Source organism: Carassius carassius, chromosome 34, assembly GCF_963082965.1.
Source record: "Carassius carassius chromosome 34, fCarCar2.1, whole genome shotgun sequence".
NCBI classification, from domain to species: Eukaryota; Metazoa; Chordata; class Actinopteri; order Cypriniformes; family Cyprinidae; genus Carassius; species Carassius carassius.
Genome location: NC_081788.1, coordinates 2,780,348 through 2,800,508, shown reverse-complemented (window position 1 = coordinate 2,800,508; position 20,161 = coordinate 2,780,348). Strand labels below are relative to the sequence as shown.

At 37.8% G+C, this 20,161-nt stretch overlaps 1 protein-coding gene across 1 annotated transcript in view; it reads left to right on the top strand.

The window, feature by feature from the left end:
* LOC132115321 (serine/threonine-protein kinase mTOR) overlaps positions 1-20,161 on the top strand; it is a 182,706-nt gene that overhangs the window by 142,944 nt on the left and 19,601 nt on the right. The window contains exons 43-53 of the mRNA XM_059523721.1: positions 70-192; positions 2,451-2,633; positions 4,259-4,393; positions 4,815-4,989; positions 7,868-8,003; positions 9,293-9,440; positions 10,239-10,361; positions 12,590-12,672; positions 12,777-12,849; positions 12,946-13,020; positions 14,781-14,916. Coding sequence (XP_059379704.1) covers positions 70-192; positions 2,451-2,633; positions 4,259-4,393; positions 4,815-4,989; positions 7,868-8,003; positions 9,293-9,440; positions 10,239-10,361; positions 12,590-12,672; positions 12,777-12,849; positions 12,946-13,020; positions 14,781-14,916 — 1,390 coding nt within the window. The remainder of the gene's footprint in view (positions 1-69; positions 193-2,450; positions 2,634-4,258; positions 4,394-4,814; positions 4,990-7,867; positions 8,004-9,292; positions 9,441-10,238; positions 10,362-12,589; positions 12,673-12,776; positions 12,850-12,945; positions 13,021-14,780; positions 14,917-20,161) is intronic.

Here is a 20,161-nt window from a genome sequence, read left to right as displayed (position 1 = left end):
GAATCATAACCTGTGATTCCTTCTTTAGCAGCACTTTGATATTCATGAATTGTGTTTTCATTCTTAAAGGCTTTGATTTATCCTCTGACTGTGGCCTCCAAATCCACCACCACTGCCCGCCACAACGCAGCAAACAAGATCTTGAAGAACATGTGTGAACACTGCAACACGCTGGTACAGCAAGCCATTATGGTACGAGTACACACTCAGTTTGAATGTTCTTAAAGTAAATGTTTTATTAGGTACATATTGGCCGTATTAATTTATAGTCATGGAAAGAATTGACCTTGACTAAGTTGCTTTTGCTCGCTCAGACAAGCTTTACACAACGTGCTATAAAATAAACGAGATTTCCATAAACAGTAAGATTTCTGTGGTCATAAAGGAGTAATGATGGATTAGTGATGTTCTACATGTTTAATAGGGAATTAGGGCAAGATTTATAAAAGGAAAAATACTGTACATTTCTTCTCTAGAGTACCTTGTGTAACTATGTGTATGTTCACACTTGGCAGGTTTGGTTCAATTAAAGCAAACTCTGGAGTGATTGCTCTTATTAGTGCTGATCATTGAATAAGTGTGAAAAAGGCCATACAAACCATTATTGCATGTCAAACAGTCGACCTTAAGACTTGCCTTTATAGGGTGTGGTTTGACTGATATATGAACACAACACAGACCAAAGACATCTAAACAAATCAAAACCCATTACAATGTGCTAAAGGTTTTGGAATCACCGTCTTCTTGCAGCAGATCTTAATTTGTGTGTACAGCTAAGGAATGTTTGATACGATACTGTTTTGACTCCTTTAAACATTTTATAAGGTCTTTGTGAGTTCTCAGATGGTAAAAAAAAAACCACCATATGTACACACATGCACACACAATGAGCACATTTAGTTGAGCACAGAGCAGTGTTTTGAATATTTGGTAAGCTCCAATATAAAATATATATGCCAAAGAAGCTGGTGGTTTTGACCTTATCTTTACACCTTTTGTTTTGTATCTTCAGGTTTGTGTTAAAAATGGCAGTGTAAATGCTAAGCAAAACCCAGGACAAAAAGCTAAATGTAACGTTTTATTTTTTGGTTCTGAACAAAAGAAACAAGAGAACCTAACTAAAAGTGTGCATATACGTGTATTATAAATGCACCAGTAAAAACATTTTACTGTGTTTTAAAAGTAACTTCAGTAACACATTCTATGAAGCACATTTTTATAACACATTATAAGGGTATTATTAAGCCATTATAATAAATGCATAATGCATTATAAAAAACTTATGTTGTTTCATCTCATAATAATCATAACAACAATTATAATACATTTTAAAACGTACTTATTAGTGGTTATAACATTTATGATTATGATTATTTATAACATGCAATAAACACCATGTTAAATGCACTTCATTTATAATGGATTGTAAGTCTTAAATCTTACTGATACTACAATAAATAAAGTTGTAAATATGACTGAAATTACAATAAATATAATTAAAATCAAATGTACCATATAAAACATTAATCTGATAAGTAATCTGATTTTATGGCTGTTTAAGAAAAAATATTATTTTTACTATTATTTTTGTTGTTGTTATTATTATTAAGTGGTCTTTAAGTGGACCACAAATAAGTAAATATTATAATGCTTTATAATAATTATAATGCTCTATAAAGCTCTCGGACTAAATATAAAATATCTTAAACTGTGTTCCAAAGATGAACGGAGATCTTACGGGTTTGGAACGATGTAAGGGTGAGTAAGTGACATAATTTAAATATTTGGATGAACTAACTTGAGGCCTATTCACAGCAAGGTCAATAACTATAAAGATATAGTTCTCAGTATTAAAGAATAGCAGAGTCCACACCACAGCTATAATGTAAAGGCACAGAGAAGCTATGTTGTTGAAATCAGAACAATAATCTTTCAGAACAATTTTTTTCCAGCTGATAAACGATAAAAACATTGACAGCCAATCAGAATCAATCCTGCTATACGCTCGAGAATTTAAAGCGGCAGAAGAGTGTGCGCTTTAAAAAAACAAAAAAAATGATGATATCGTCTGCTGGTGTGGACGCTAATATAGTTATCTTTATAGTTATCATAGTTGGTGTGAATGATTCTTTATAATGGGCTTCGTAGAAAGTGTTACCATAACTTCTTTAGGAAAAAACTTTTTGCACACTAGTCCAACTTGCAAAAAAGTAAAAATTTAAGAAACATTTCAGTCCCATTACCGTTAACTTAAATGCAAAGATCCTTCTGAGGATGACACCCTAAAGGAGCAAAAGCTGGTCTGTCATAGTGACAGTGACAGCTACCAGTCACTAAGGCAAGGTTTAGCAAAGGGTCAGTTATTATCCAAAACATCTGCCAAACGATAAATGAATTCAAGTAGAAGCACCATATGGTCCATATATATAACTTTTTCTGTCTGAGATTAGGTAAGTGAGGAGCTGATCAGGGTGGCTATTCTGTGGCATGAAATGTGGCACGAAGGACTGGAGGAGGCATCACGTCTGTACTTTGGAGAGAGGAATGTCAAGGGAATGTTTGCCGTCCTGGAGCCCCTTCATGCCATGATGGAGAGAGGGCCGCAAACACTGAAAGAAACATCCTTCAATCAGGTAAGTTTGTAACTCAATGTTTTGAGGATTGAAGGTTAACACTGAATATAGATGTCAAAAGAGATTAGAGAAATAACACATGGCTGCCTATATTTTGTGTTTGTCAGGTAATTTTTCATTTTATAGTGTTCATGTTACGCATATTACATCTTATAATAGCAATGAAGATGTCCCACAGGCTACAAAAATGCAAACGCTATATAACAAGCATGTGGTCATATTTAGAATTTGGTGTTCGCACTTCTGTTTTTTGTGGTAGCTTTGTTTATTTTTTATAGCATCGCTGTTAAAGAGTAATTAGTGAAGTGGATTTAGTTACTAAAAGCCTTATTTGTTTATTTCGTTTGTTTTGGTAATCCTCAAGAAAGTGGTATTAATATTAAATGTCGAGATGCTTGATATTTTAAAACCACAACAGTGCCATTTTTAAAACAAATTTTTATGAAAGTTTTTCGGTTGCACTCTATTTTACAGCACGTGTACTTACATGTACTTATAGTGTACTTAGAGTATTTATCTAAGAAAGTTCTGGTAATACAAGGTAACTACATGGGGTAGGTTTAGGTTTAGGGGTAGGTTCAGGGTTAGTACCTAGTTATTACATAGTTATTGTAATTACTATAATAAGTACATAGTATGTAGATAAGGAAAAGGACTGTAAAATTAAGTGTTACCAGTTTTTCTTAAACTGCAAATTTTGCAATCCATAGTTTTGCACACAATAAATTTGGAAGTGTTTAATGATTGGTCTGTGTGTCAGCCTGCATCACTTTCCAAAACGCATTTACAAGAAGAAAGTTCGTAATGCTTATAGCTATTTTATAAAGAATCATGTTTCAAACGCTAGACCGATTACAACTCCTCCTTCCCACCTATTGCGGGTGTGACATATACTGATCTTCAAGCAGATGAATGCAAAATTTTACTGAATAACATTAATCTACAAATATGGATAAATGTGAACTAAATTGAGCTGAATAATGACACTATGGTCTTTTTTATAAAGATGCTTTATAAAAATGACACTATTGTCTTGTTAGAGTTGCTTTACAGCAGAATTTGGATTTGCCTTAAAGGGATCTTATTGAAATATGGTCAACAGAAAACCCGTGAGAGATGTATGTTATTTTAAAAAATCGACATTGTCGATGGTACGGCATTTGGTTTAAACCTATACTTATATCCATCACCGCCTTTAAGCTCTTTCAGTAGCTGTAGTCATCATATCAGTATTTTATTTTCCGAGTTGTCTATTCCGAATTGTTTTGCTGTAAAACCATCAACAGATAGCAGCAGTAGCTCACCGAGTGCAACCTTTTTATGTCATCAGAATAATGGCACCCACCATAGTCCAAAATATGTGTAAAACTGTGATTTTTTTTTTTAATAACATATACATCTTTCGTGGGTTTTCTATTATATATGTCAATAAGAGACATCATTTATGGTTTATTAAGCTATACATGTCTTAAAATCTGGGGAACCCTTTAGATTTGATGAAAAGTCACTGATTCTGTTATTTTCCTGTGAAGATGCTTTAAAACAATCTCTTTTGTATAAAAGGGTATATAAATAATGGTGACTTGAGCTAACTTTCCTTTTTATAACTGTGGTTGTGGTTTCAGGCTTATGGCCGAGACCTGATGGAGGCACAGGACTGGTGCAGAAAGTACATGCGATCAGGTAACGTGAAGGACCTGACACAGGCCTGGGACCTTTACTACCACGTGTTCCGCAGGATCTCCAAACAGCTGCCACAGGTCTGCCAGTAGCGTTTCTTGCTTAGAATAGTCATTAGATCACTTACATGAGCCTGCAGCTATATCATAAATTATCATGTCCTAAATGTTATTGTTTTTCAAATTAAGAAATCCGAAATTGCAGGCAACAACAATTGGCAACAGAAAATTTGAGCAAAAATTTACAATGGTAAAAGCAATCAAACTCCCAAGAGGCATGTGTGTTAAATTCATAGCAGGTAAATTATGGAAAGAATATTTTCAGGATGAAGACTGACTTTAATATTACCAGATTATATTTTGTTGTTATAAATATCTGACAGTTTTGATATGATATTAGTTGTGAAAAGGAGTGCACTTTTAAAAATAACCACTTATACTAGGATATAATCTAGTAATGTTTTGTAAAATTATGTATTCATGCATATTTCTTTGTCCACAGCTTACTTCCCTTGAGCTTCAGTACGTCTCACCTAAACTACTTATGTGTCGTGATCTGGAGTTGGCCGTGCCCGGAACATATGACCCCAATCAGTCGATTATACGTATTCAGTCTATTGCTCCCTCATTGCAGGTCATCACCTCCAAACAGCGGCCACGCAAACTCACCATCATGGGTAAGAGCCAAATAAAAATGAGCAAAAGAATTGTCAAAAGACCCGCTACTTCGGTACCAAGTCGGTACAAAAAAATTTTTTAGGGTACCAGGTTTTTTAAGTACTAGTGGTACAGACACGCAAATCAAATAAAAGAGTTCTAGCAAGTTAGTTTTTTTGTGTTTCCCATACATTTATTTATTTGTTGTACCCGCCACAATATCAAAACTGACAGCCACAAATAGATTTTTCAAAAGGCTTTGACTTCGTTGAATAAACATGAGCACTGCACCTGTCACAGTCAAAAAAACAGCATGAGTGTTTTTATATCACTGTATTTCTGAAGTTATCTGATGGTCTGATGGATGTCACTTTTGTTTCATCTTGCCTATAATGCCTGAGCAGCTTTTGTGAGCGCATGCTCAGCGCTTATTTGATTACAGCCTTTACTGGGGAAACCTCTATCTCTCTCCAGCTCTATAAGCGCCTCCTGCTGGAAGAGAAATAATTATTATACATATGCAGCCACAGATAGAGTGCAAGGCTGTGGGGAAACACTGTTATGAATATTATTAAATGTTTTAATTTGGATGTTGGATTGAAATTAACGCTGGTATTAGAGTGGTTCATCGTTAGCATTAGCACCAGCTTACGCTAATATAATAAGCATTAGAATTAAGTTTCTTTGTAAACTATTTAATGCTCCTATAACTTTTATTAGGGTAAAAAAACAGGAGGACATGATATTTACTATTTTAGATTTTTAAACACCAGATGCTTTTAAATTAATTTTGAATCTAAAATACGTGTTAGAGAATGTACATATGGTTGACAATGTGTCATATCAGTCAGAAAAGCAGTTCTGGGCTAAATTAGTAGTTATTCCTGGCTTTAAAATTCAAAAGCCCTTTAAAATTAAATATGTACAGTCGTGGCCAAAAGTTTTGAGAATTACATAAATATTGGAAATTGGAAAAGTTGCTGCTTAAGTTTTTATAATAGCAATTTGCATATACTCCAGAATGTTATGAAGAGTGATCAGATGAATTGCATAGTCCTTCTTTGCCATGAAAATTAACTTAATCCCAAAAAAACCTTTCCACTGCATTTCATTGCTGTCATTAAAGGACCTGCTGAGATCATTTCAGTAATCGTCTTGTTAACTCGGGTGAGAATGTTGACGAGCACAAGGCTGGAGATCATTATGTCAGGCTGATTGGGTTAGAATGGCAGACTTGACATGTTAAAAGGAGGGTGATGCTTGAAATCATTGTTCTTCCATTGTTAGCCATGGTGACCTGCAAAGAAACGCGTGCAGCCATCATTGCGTTGCATAAAAATGGCTTCACAGGCCAGGATATTGTGGCTACTAAGATTGCACCTAAATCAACAATTTATAGGATCATCAAGAACTTCAAGGAAAGAGGTTCAATTCTTGTAAAGAAGGCTTCAGGGCGTCCAAGAAAGTCCAGCAAGCGCCAGGATGGTCTCCTAAAGAGGATTCAGCTGCGGGATCGGAGTACCACCAGTGCAGAGCTTGCTCAGGAATGGCAGCAGGCAGGTGTGAGCGCATCTGCACGCACAGTGAGGCCAAGACTTTTGGAAGATGGCCTGGTGTCAAGAAGGTCAGCAAAGAAGCCACTTCTCTCCAAAAAAAACATCAGGGACAGATTGATCTTCTGCAGAAAGCATAGTGAATGGACTGCTGAGGACTGGGGCAAAGTCATATTCTCCGATGAAGCCCCTTTCCAAATGTTTGGGGCATCTGGAAAAAGGCTTGTCCGGAGAAGAAAAGGTGAGCACTACCATCAGTCCTGTGTCATGCCAACAGTAAAGCATCCTGACACCATTCATGTGTGGGGTTGCTTCTCATCCAAGGGAGTGGGCTCACTCACAATTCTGCCCAAAAACACAGCCATGAATAAAGAATGGTACCAAAACACCCTCCAACAGCAACTTCTTCCAACAATCCAACAACAGTTTGGTGAAGAACAATGCATTTTCCAGCACGATGGAGCACCGTGCCATAAGGCAAAAGTGATAAATAAGTGGCCCAAAATAAATTTTGGGTCCATGGCCTGGAAATGATGAATGAAACGATGAACGTAATGATGAATGACACGAACTCCCCAGATCTTAATCCCATTGAGAATTTGTGGTCAATCCTCAAGAGGCAGGTGGACAAACAAAAACCCACTAATTCTGACAAACTCAAAGAAGTTATTATGAAAGAATGGATTGCTATCAGTCAGGATTTGGCCCAGAAGTTGATTGAGAGCATGAACAGTCGAATTGCAGAGGTCCTGAAAAAGAAGGGCCAACACTGCAAATACTGACTCTTTGCATAAATGTCATGTAATTGTCGATAAAAGCCTTTGAAACGTATGAAGTGCTTGTAATTATATTTCAGTACATCACAGAAACAACTGAAACAAAGATCTAAAAGCAGTTTAGCAGCAAAGTTTTTGAAAACTAATATTTATGTAATTCTCAAAACTTTTGGCCACGACTGTGCTCAGTTTGGATTAAATGAAAGTATAGTAAAAATGTTTAATTTTTACTGGTATTGCTACCGAATCCTGAAATATTGGTACTGTGACAACACTAATGAAAAGGAACAACAGACACAAATAAAAAAAATGGCAAAAAGATTTAAAAATGAGGATATACAGTTTGTTGTGGTGTTTTTTTGTTGTTGTCTCGGGGCCCACAAGTCCTGGTGTAGGCATCTCTGTTCTAGTTTGTGAAAAGGGTTGTTTTCATGAGTGCAAGATTTAATTTAATTATCTTTTTTCCATACAAACATGTTGTAATCTTGGTTGTAAATGTGAATGTTTGTATGACCGTTGATATGGTGAGACAAAGCTTTCTCTGTTCTGTTCTTTTCTGCATCCTGCAGGTAGCAATGGTCATGAATTCATGTTCTTGCTGAAGGGTCATGAGGATCTACGGCAAGACGAGAGGGTCATGCAGCTTTTTGGCTTAGTGAACACTCTACTGGCTAATGACCCAGCCTCCCTGCGCAAGAACTTGAGGCAAGCCTCTTGTATTCAAACATCAGAGAATCTCAGAAAGTGTCATTCTTTGAAACAAATTATATCAGTCAAACAAGACATAGCTACAGTAAATAATATATTGATATCTTGTGTATATTTTCTTAAATTACTTATGAAGATGATTTTGTTTTTCTGATGAGTGGAATCAATCCTTAATAGATTCAGAATGTTTGACACAAGAAGTACAATACAGTACAAATTAGTAATAGTAACCAATAAACAGTATCACCGTGGCTGGTATATCAGCCAGTATTTAGAATTTTTTAATTACTGGCACAGCTGGTATTATTGCAGACTCATATGTCACACCCACAGACCGTTGGCTTAAAGTCTGTTGTATGGGACACAAAAGTGGAAACACTTCAGGAGTGTCAAAGTCGTCATCGGATTGGTTGAATTCTACAGAATTTCTGCGAGACGTGTGTGTTACAATTTTAATGTAATTAAACATCTGGAAGCAAATATACCGTGGCGCCAAACCCCCTCGCGGAAAGAAGAAAGCCACCATATTTACAACTGTGATGACGAGCATTTATCAGGATCAACTAAACGCTGGATTTTCAAAAGTATGTCAAATATTTGAAGTCCGCAGCATAGAATCTTTAAAATAAGTCTTGAGAGTTTCACACTGTTATTGCGGCGACATTTCCACACCTCAAATCGTAATGATGAATGAAACGAACTGTGATTGGTTGTTTGACATGTCGGTCAAATGGCTTCATGGGCGGGCCTTGGCCAATGAAAGCTGTAGTGATGTGGAGTTCGTATCATTTAACTGACTCAGACCTTTGAGTCTCGTTCAGAAAAATTAACTAATCTTTATTCGAGTAATTTCGTTCATTTCATTCATTTTAGCAAAATGTAATTAAAATGTTGTGTTACTTCCCTAACTCATCTACTACTTACTCTAAGACTGAGCTAATTTCTTGTAGCCATTTCTTCATCCTCAACTTGTTCCATCAGTTAGATAAGAATTTCTAGGAACACATTTTAGAGAAAAATATTTTGACATTTTGATTTTACATGAATTTGTTCTAGAATTTTCAAGATTTTAATTGATTTATTATTGCTAAAAATATTTTTTTTATATTTTTATAATCCAAGGATTCTAATATTTGTGGAGGAGGATATACAATGCTCTCATACGCACTAGGCATGAGAATAGTCTAATTGCACTACTTATTCCGAACTGATTCAAAATGTAATGCTCTAATATTTGTTGCTCATGTTTTGAATTGGTTTCCTGTACTGAATATGTCTTTGAACAGTATTCAGCGCTATGCTGTGATCCCCCTCTCCACCAACTCTGGTCTAATTGGCTGGGTTCCTCACTGTGACACGCTGCATGCACTGATTCGAGACTACAGAGAAAAGAAGAAGATCTTACTCAACATTGAACATCGCATCATGCTTAGGGTAACATGTCTCAAACCTGTCAAATACAGCTTCCTGTTTGCCATTAGTCAGTCAAAACTGAAAATTTTTACTTAGAAATTTTTTTTTTACGTCTTTAGTATATAATAGTTTTATATATAAATAAAATATACATAGTTTATCTATAGTCTTTTAAGACTATAGATAAACTATGTTTATCTATAGTGATAAACTCAGCTGAGGTGGTATTGAAAAAAGTATCAGGTACCAGGTACCGTACACTGTAGAAAACTCCACAATAACAAGCCATGCCGTACCATACAATGGAGAACCACCATCAGTGAACTCCACAAAATATTAATTTGCAAAAATGTGATTGTGTCATGGCTGTGAGATTATAAATTTTACATTTTATTTTGGATTAAGAATGACAATCAATGTGGCATTTGAGTCAAGGTTGTATTAAATTGTATTATTATACTACATTGCATTATTTTTATATATTATATATAAGCATTTTAATTCAGTGATAATTTTTGTTATTGTTGTTTAACATTTGTATATATCATATTGATTATCCTAGATTCCCACATGAAAAGAATGTATGTGAATGTACAGTATTTGCACCTGTAACATAGCATCTCATGGCCATAACTAAGAATGTCATTACGCCTTCGTCATGTCATATCCTATTATAATCCTACAAGTAAATTATGTCATGTGCACAACAAAACTAACTGAGGATGGTGTGGGAGGACTTGAAGAAATTTTAAAGTAAAATTGATCTCCTAAATGACCCATTCAATTAAGTGTTGACAAAACCTGTGTCATTTATTGTAGATGGCACCTGACTATGATCACTTGACTCTCATGGAGAAGGTAGAGGTGTTTGAGCATGCAGTGAACAATACAGCAGGAGATGACCTGGCCAAACTGCTCTGGCTTAAGAGTCCCAGCTCAGAGGTTTGCAATCATCATTATCTTCATCTTTCATTCTCATCAAAAAAAAATGTTTTGTATATGAAGCTCATAGTCTTACTTTCTCACCAATGTCCATTCAAGTCACTTCATCTCAGGGCTCAAATAGATGTGGGCGAATTGTAAAATGTGTTTAGGAGCACTTATGCACTATGCACTATCATGCACTATTAGCACTATGTCCTAAATATGTTCAATTGTATATCAAACATCTTAATTAAAATTTTGAGAGGACTTGAGGACAAAATTTGGGGACAAAAATGCAGATACATGATACAATCTAATGTGATTATTAAACTTCAAAAGGCTGGGACATTATTAACTAAATATGTTCCAGAAATATTTAAGATATATGTTCCAGATATATTTTTTTTATCTGAACATTTAAAAATTATTATGTACTCTATAAATACAGCTTGATTTTTGTTTGTTTGTTTGTTTGTTTACATACATATATATATATATATATATATATATATACATATATGCTTAAGTGTTAAGTATGAGTATGTATATAATTGCATAATTATAATTACATAATTATTTAAATATTACACTTATATAATTATTAAATTATTATTACCTTACGTTAAAAGCATAAATATTTAAAAACCTAGTCGATTTGTTTAAACCATTTTGCTTGTAGATGTCTCCTTGTGTCTCTATTAAGGGAAAAACACATTTTCCATTTTCATAGTGCCCCTAATTTTTTCTTAATGCAATTGCATTATTTTCTTAATTAGACAATATGTTGCTGAATGTCTGCGCCTCAATATATGTGCTGGTACTTTGACTGGTTTAGGCCTGTTGTGGACTAGATTACCACAGCCTTTCTTATTATTCATATTCTGTGCAGAGCAGTGACAGAAATTACTGAGACAATATTTTCATTTATAAGGGAAATTTTACTAGCCTTATTAGATGTATGCAGCATATTACATTTACATAATCTTACATTTAATCAATAAATTCAGTTAGTATAATAAGGCACTGTACACCATTACAAAAGTTAATCAGTATAAAAAAAAAAGATTTTTTATTTTTTTATGCACTGCAGAAGTAGCACAGAAGCTGCGTATATATATATATATATATATATATATATATATATATATATATATATATATATATATATATATTAGTTGCAATCAAGTTGCAATCAAATTTATTCAACCCCTTTGACCTGCAAGGCATTTTGCTGTGGCGAACAAAATTTTATGAAAACAATTTAACAAAGGCATCAGTAAAGTATTAGAGAAAGTTTGTTAATACACTTTTGAGTGATTCTGAGAATGGAATACTGATAAATCATGAAGAAATTCAAATTGGCTCTAAACATTTGTTTAAAATTATTCAACCCCCCAAAACTCAAATTGTGTGCAAAATCTTTTATTCTTTAAAATCACCAATAAACGCTGTCTGTAAGTGGCTTAGAAGCTTCTGTCACCTCTCTACTACAGTTTTGGCCCATTCATCGCCTGAAAAAGCTTCAAGATCACTGACAATCTTTGGTTTTCACATTAACCACTGCTTTCTTTAAATTCAACCAGATATTTTCAATGAGAATTAAATTCTGGAGACTGAACAGGCCACTCAAGAACATTCTATAACTGATCACTGAACCAAGTAGAAGTAGATTTGGATGTGTACTTTTCTGATAACTGTCCTGCAGGAAAGTCCATTGATGATCAGCTTTAGTTCTTTGCACCAAAGGCATCACAATTCTTGTCAAAATGGCCTGATACTTCAAAGAATCCATGATGTTCTTCATACAGTCATGATTTCCACTTCCTGCTACAGTTAAGAAACCCCATAACAGGTCTGATCCACTTCCAAGTTTGATGATGGATGGAGCTTTGCCTGTTTTGCAGCAGACAGATGATTCATGGGTCCAAAAAGTTCCAGTTTGGTCATATCACTCCATAAAACATTCCTCCAGAGTTCCACTAGTCTACACAAATGAATTTTATCAAGTTCAACATGTAGGCCATACTTGTCTAGTGTTCTTCTTACGCGCTGCATTGAAATTTGACCTTTCATCAGGTCATCTTGCAAGTCTTTGGCTTAACATTGCAGATTTTCTTCAGTTGCTCTGATTAAACATTTTACGATATTGTGCTTTTTCTTCAAGAACCTCAAAGTTTTAATTGATTACTTTTTCATTATTTTATTATTTTAATTAATGAAATAAAAATTGCTAACTCTTCATACAGGTTTGGTTTGATAGGAGGACCAACTATACCCGCTCACTAGCTGTCATGTCCATGGTGGGCTATATCTTAGGGCTTGGGGACAGGTACAAACTAAGATGGAATTATTGCTTTTTTATCAACACTTATCAAACTAGTTTATTCATTCATAAATTTGATCTTGCATAATCTTTTTTTCCTCCAACCACAGACATCCTTCCAATCTGATGTTGGACAGGCTCAGTGGAAAGATACTGCATATTGATTTTGGGGATTGTTTTGAGGTAGGATTTTTTTATTATTGTTATAAAGAACAAAAAATTATCAACATACAGTAGTTCTGTTTGTTTACATCAGATGTTTTTCTGTATATATTTAAGGTTGCAATGACCAGAGAAAAATTCCCTGAGAAAATACCTTTTAGATTAACCCGGATGTTAACCAATGCCATGGAGGTAAGATGGTGTTGAAGCCCCAAATGTTTTTCACCTTGCCTTAACTGGTAACTTTTCCATATAGTGGGAAAAACAGTGATACCAAAAATATGTTTGTTTGCCTTGGTGTTAGTCTCATGTAAATAGTGTTCCTTGTTTAAATAATAATAGCAGTAAAACATTTCTACTTGGTGAAAAAAAATTAATACATGTGTATGTGTATATATATATATATATATATATATATATATATACACATACACATGTATTAATTTTTTTTTTCATATATATATATATATATATATATACAGTACAGACCAAATGTTTGGACACACCTTCTCATTCAAAGAGTTTTCTTTATTTTCATGACTATGAAAATTGTAGATTCACACTGAAGGCATCAAAACTATGAATTAACACATGTGGAATTATATACATAACAAAAAAGTGTGAAACAACTGAAAATGTCATATTCTAGGTTCTTCAAAGTAGCCACCTTTTGCTTTGATTACTGCTTTGCACACTCTTGGCATTCTCTTGATGAGCTTCAAGAGGTAGTCACCTGAAATGGTTTTCACTTCACAGGTGTATATATATATATATATATATGTATGTGTGTGTGTGTGTGTGTGTGTGTGTGTTTGTGTTTGTGTGTGTGTTTGTGTGTGTGTACATAGATATATATATGTGTGTATCATGGAAAAGTTCTTTATTTTTTTTGTAATTTAATTCAAAACAGCAAACTTTCTTATACTCTAGATTCATTGCACACAAACTATGATATTTCAAGAGATTTTTGTTTTAATTCTGATGGTTATGACTTATAGCTTAGGGAAATTTAAATTCAGTATCTCAAAATAAATATTTTCTAGATCTGTTCAAGATCTCCAAAACAGGTTTAATTATGAACCCAATACTTGGTTGGAGCTCCTTTTGCATGAATTACTGCTTCAATGTGGCTTGGCATGGGGGCAATCAGCCTGTGTCACTGCTGAGGCATTATTAAAGCCCATGGACCACTGATCACGTAAATAACACTTGAACGGCTGCTGTTTCCAAGGAATATGTGAGGCACCAGCATGATCAAAGTCACAATTCACAATTTTTGGTCACACAATAAAGGCATAATTCAAAAATGCAAAGTGTTAGCAGTTTGAAAAATCAAGAATAAGATTTTATTCTCAAAACGCCTGCCTTGAGAGGGTTAATAAGAATTATTTGCAAATGCTGGTTCTCATTTCGCTCTGCATTTGGAACCTGGAGATATTTTTTTTTGTTATATGCGTAGACTGTAGTCTAATACTATCCCACGTTTTGAAATTAACTCACTGTAAATGTTTTAATGGTTTTTAATAGGGGTGCTCCGATCCGATATGCGCATCTCGTCAGTAAAGCCGGTTCTCTAATCAGCGGTTAATTCCATCAGGTGCGTGATTTCACATAGAGCAGCTGTTACTACAGAGAGCCGTTGTTAACTGAGAAGATGCGCAAATCCACGTTCATTTTCAGCGTTTATTGGCGCATCTTCTCAGTTAACAATGGCTCTGTGTAGTAACAGCTGCTCTATGTGAAATCACGCACCTGATGGAATTAACCGCTGATTAGAGAACTGGCTTTACTGACGTGATGCGCATTAACGATCGGCCGATCGTGATCGGAGCACCCCTAGTTTTTAAGGATGTTACAATGTTATATTATAATGTTATTGTTGTTTTACTTCGTCCTTTAATCTCTGTTTTACAGACCAACATTTTATTGAAATCCTGTTTTTTTACTCTCAGGTGACCGGACTGGATGGTAACTACCGGATTACATGTCACACGGTGATGGAGGTACTTCGTGAACACAGGGACAGTGTCATGGCTGTACTGGAGGCTTTTGTCTATGATCCATTACTCAACTGGAGGCTTATGGACAGTGAGAACACAAACTTTCCTTATTCAAAAGAGTTTTCTGAATCAGTGTAAAAGTGCCCTAGCCATCTCCACAGTATAGTGGGCACGCATTTAGAGAAAAATGCACCTTTCATTTGTTTTCAATTTGAATTTGCTAGTTTAAAAGTAGATATGTCAAGCTTTTGTAGATATGTTGAGTTTCAGTTCATATTTGTGACACTTTCCAGTTAACGGAGATGGCAGAAAGTTTGTTTTGTTGACATTTTTCACACAAACAGACCAAGTTTACAATAATGCCTTTTATCTGTATGAGCAAAAATGACAGTATTTTAATTGTTTTTTTTTTTTTACTGTTATCAGGAAAAAAAAACAAGCAATGACGCTAATGCCTCAAAGTCATGCTGTAAACAAGTTAATAGCTTCCACACTCTTGGATATGAACTATATTGTTTTGGTTGACTGAGCCTCTTTTTGCTGACTTATGTTTAGGCGAATAATTGGCATCCACAATTAACATGATTTCTTCCAATGAAAAAATTATTTGCAAGGCCCTACACTAGCATTGTCTGGCATTAAACAGCTTCAGAGAAATTCTGACCCTATCATCTGAATGTTGCAGCGGGAATCGAGACTCATCAGGCAACGTTTTTCCAGTATTCTATTGTCCAATTTTGGAGAGGCTGTGCAAATTGTAGCCACCGTTTCCTGTTCTTAGCTGACAGGAGTGGCACCCGGTGTAGTCTTCAGCTGCTGTAGCCTATCTGCTTCAAGGTTTGATGTGTTGTGCATTCAGAGATGGTATTCTGCATTCATTGGTTGTAAAGAGTGGTTATTTGAGTTACAGTTGCCTTTCTATCATCTCTGCCCATTCTCCTCTGACATTAAATAGGCATTTTCGTCCACACAACTGCCGCTCACTGGATATTTTGTCTTTTTTGGACCATTCTCTGTAAAGCCTAGAGATGGTTGTGTGTGAAAATCCCAGTAGATCAGCAGTTTTTGAAATACTTAGACCAGCCCTTCTGGCACCAACAACCATTCCACGTTCAAAGTCACTTAAATCCCCTTTCTCTGATGCTCGGTTTTAACTTCAGCAAGTCGTCTTCACCACATCTAGATGCCTAAATGCATTGAGTTGCTGATATGTGATTGGCTGATTAGCAATTTGGTACACCAAGCAATTGAACAGCTGTACCTAATAAAGTGGCCAGTGAGTGTACACTTTAGGAAAGTTCACCTGCAGTGTCACTTGCTATACTCCATCTAAAACTTTTTTAGACAGCATTTTCAAGGGTTCCATTTCATAGGTTTACTCAATGCTGTGTCAGTAACTGACACTATGGGAAATTCCTTTCAGATTTTGAAGAATGATACAGTGGTCAAATTTTAACCCTCTAGAGTCTAAGGGTATTTTTGGGGCCTGGAGAAGTTTTGTCATGCCCCGACATTTGTCCTTTTTTAGTTTCTTAGAAATACCTAAATATTTCTAGCCTAGAATTTTTCTTTCTAAATTATGTGAAAATCATCTTGTTTACTCACTTACAGAAAACAATATATTGATTTAAATTTTCTAAGACACTTTTTGTTGGTAAAAGTCATATGCGAGTAGGCATCAACTATCATGAATATCATTGAATATCACATGAATATCAATGCCTGCATAATGAGCTGCATAATGAGCCTTTAAGTCAGCTTGTGTCACTGAGAGGGAAGAGTTACAAGAAAGAATGTGAGAACAAAATAAATGTATATAATTTTATGTTTGTAGTTTATTTAGAATATATTTAATTATCCCACAACATTATTAATATCCACTTGGGGGAGCAGTTAAACAGTTTATCAGGAACAATCAAAGCTGACTTTTTGCATCATTACTCCAGTCACACAATCCTTCAGAAATCCTTTTAACAAACTTATTTTCTACAAAAAAAAACATTTATTATTATTATTATTATTATTATTATTATTATTATTGAAAAGAGCTGAGAATATTTTTCAGGTTTTTTAGGGGGGATAAATTGAAAGAAAAGCATTGTTTGTTACATTTGTTACAGTTATCTTTATTTGTTACATTTATATTATTTACATCAAGCTTTTGAATGGTATAGTATTGTATATTGTTATTGAAACTTCATAATATTTCACTTGATTATACATTTAGTCGGGAGTTCTAGTTTGGAAAAAGTCTTTGGAAAAAGTCTAACTAGTAGAATGTTTACACGTTATGTGAAAACGTACTCGGTTACTAAACGTAACCTCGGTTCTCTCTAGAAGAGCGAACGAGTACTGCGTCTTAGCTAAGACGCTACGGGAAAAGTCTCTTTTCACGAAATACTGAAGCAAAAAATTATCCTTAATTTTGTATTTTGTAAAGCGCATTTGCAGCAGTACACAGCCATAGGCGAGACGGCTCGTTCGCTCATTGCTTGTTCTGCGGCAACTGCACAGCCTATCGAGCGCAGGCTGATGCAACATCAGACCAATAAGGGCGCTTCGCGCCCTTCTTGCCACTTCCCGCCGAAACGGGTGTGGCCCAACCTATAAAAGGAGCTCGAAAAGGCTGACTCACCTGATTTATTTAATCCCCGAAGCGAACCAAAGTGAATCGTACGCACGGCAGAGAACGCAGTACTCGTTCGCTCTTCTAGAGAGAACCGAGGTTACGTTTAGTAACCGAGTACGTTCTCTTACGAGAGCTCTCTCATACTGCATCTTAGCTAAGACGCTACGGGAACCCAATGTAAAACGCCGTGCGCGCAGGGATCACACACCAATAAACCTGAAGCAACGCCCAGGATTTACAGTGCACAGTCACCTGAGGGACTCACAGAGAGCCCAGGACAGGAAGGGGGGAAGCCCTCTGTCCCATATCTAGCAACATCCGTAGATGCGACAATATGACATCACATAGCCGAGGCAAGGCCTGACCAATGTGGCAATGCGGGACTTACGCAATACTGCTCATATAACAGTCGGCAGCGCATAGCGCTCATGAACTCAGAATTCCCCTCAGGGCCCTGATTCGACTATACCGAAAGCAGCCTTGCTTGCAAGGCGGGAACCTCCAGGTTATAGAACCTGATAAATGTAGACGGCGAGGCCCAACCTGCCGCCATACATATATCCTGCAAGGAGATCCCAGTAGACCACGCCCACGACGAGGCGACGCCCCTTGTGGAGTGTGCTCTGAAGCCCAACGGGCACTGAAGGCCCCTGGAAGCGTAAGCTAACGCTATGGCGTCAACTATCCATCTGGGTAGAGTCTGTCTCGAAACAGCCATTCCCTTGGAACGTCCACCGAACGAGACAAACAGCTGCTCCGTCTGCCGAAAGGCAGCAGAGCGAGACACATAAGCTCTTAAAACCCTGACAGGGCAAAGAAGACTCGAGTCTCTATCCTCTCCTGACACCGGCAGGGCAGACAGGGCAATGACCTGAGCCCGAAACGGCGTGTTGAGGGATTTCGGCACATAACCGTGCCTAGGTTTGAGTATGACCCTTGAGTCATTAGGCCCAAACTCCAAGCACGACTGGCTCACCGAGAGCGCGTGCAGATCACCCACACGCTTCACTGAAGCGAGAGCCAACAAGAAAACTGTCTTGAACGACAGATGCTGAAGGCTAACTGATTGGATAGGCTCAAAAGGGGGACCCTTCATGGCCTCCAAAACCGCCGCGAGGTCCCACATAGGGACTGACGGAGGTCTGGGAGGATTCAGCCTCCTAGCTCCTCTAAGGAACCGGATGACCAAATCATTCCTTCCTATTGACTGACCAAGCGCTGTTTCAGAAAACGCTGTGATGGCCGCCACATAAACTTTGAGCGTGGATGGGGCTCTGCCCTTATCCAACAGCTCCTGTAGGAAGGAGAGAACCTCCGTCACCTCACAACTAAGGGGTGAACATCCTCGAGCTGTGCACCAGCTGGAGAACACCGACCACTTCGAGGCATACAGACGTCGTGTCGACGGAGCTCTAGCCTGAGTGATGGTATTTAGCACTCCCACTGCGAGATCAGCGGGTAACCGTTGAGCGCCCACACATGGAGGGACCACAACTCCGGTTGAGGGTGCCAAATCGAACCCCTGGCCTGCGAGAGGAGGTCCCTCCTCAACGGTACTGGCCACGGGGCAACATCTGCTAACTGCATCAAATCTGGGAACCATGGTTGGTTCTTCCAAAGAGGTGCTACAAGCAGTATTGAACATCTCGTTTCTCTCACCCGTTCTATCACCTGCGGAAGGAGGGAGACGGGAGGGAAAGCATAAAGCGGGCAGCACGGCCATTTCCGTGACGGTGCGCTTTCGTTCTTGGAAAAGAACGCGGGGCAGTGAGCGTTTTCATGGGACGCGAAGAGGTCCACCTCCGCCCTGCCAAATCTCTCCCACAACAGCCCGACTGTTTGTGGGTGTAGAGACCATTCTCCCGTAGGAACATTGCCTCTGGACAGCCTGTCTGGACCCAGATTCTGTAGCCCAGGCACATGCACTGCCCTCAGCGAACGCACGTTGCGCTGAGCCCAAACCAGGAGGCGTTCCGCCAGCCTGTACAGGTTTCAGGACCCGAGACCGCCCTGGCGATTTATGTAGGACACCACAGACATGTTGTCCGAACGGACTAAGACGTGGTGGTCCTTGATTTGGGGACAAAAGCGCATCAGCGCGTTCTCCACTGCCAGCATTTCCAGACAGTTGATATGATGGAGCTTTTCCCGTTCTGACCATAGGCCAAAGGACGGTCTGCCCTCGAGCAGCGCTCCCCATCCCGAAGTGGAGGCGTCCGTCGACACCATCTTCACATTCGGGGAAGTCCCCAGGCTTACACCTGATCGGTACCAGCCGTTCGCTGTGTCCAGGGTGCCAGAGCTGTGACACAGCTCTGATTGACCTTGAGATGCAGCCGGCCAGACGCCCACGCTCTGCGCGGCACCCGTGCCTTCAGCCAGAGCTGCAGGGGGCGCATGCGGAGCAGGCCCAGCTGCAGAGCCGGAGATGCTGAGGCCATGAGGCCCAGCATCTTCTGACAGTGTTTGAGCGACACGGTCGCGCCGCAGCGGAAAGAACTAGCTGCGCGCTGAATGCCCAACACGCGCTGTGGTGACAGCCGCGCCGTCATGGAACACGAGTTCAGAACTATACCCAAAAACAGAATCGTCTGACTGGGGTTCAGCGAACTCTTCGCCCAATTGACACTGAGGTCGAGCTTCTCGAGGTGATCGAGTAAAACGGCCCTGTGCTCCACGAGCTCCGCTCGTGATCGGGCCAGAA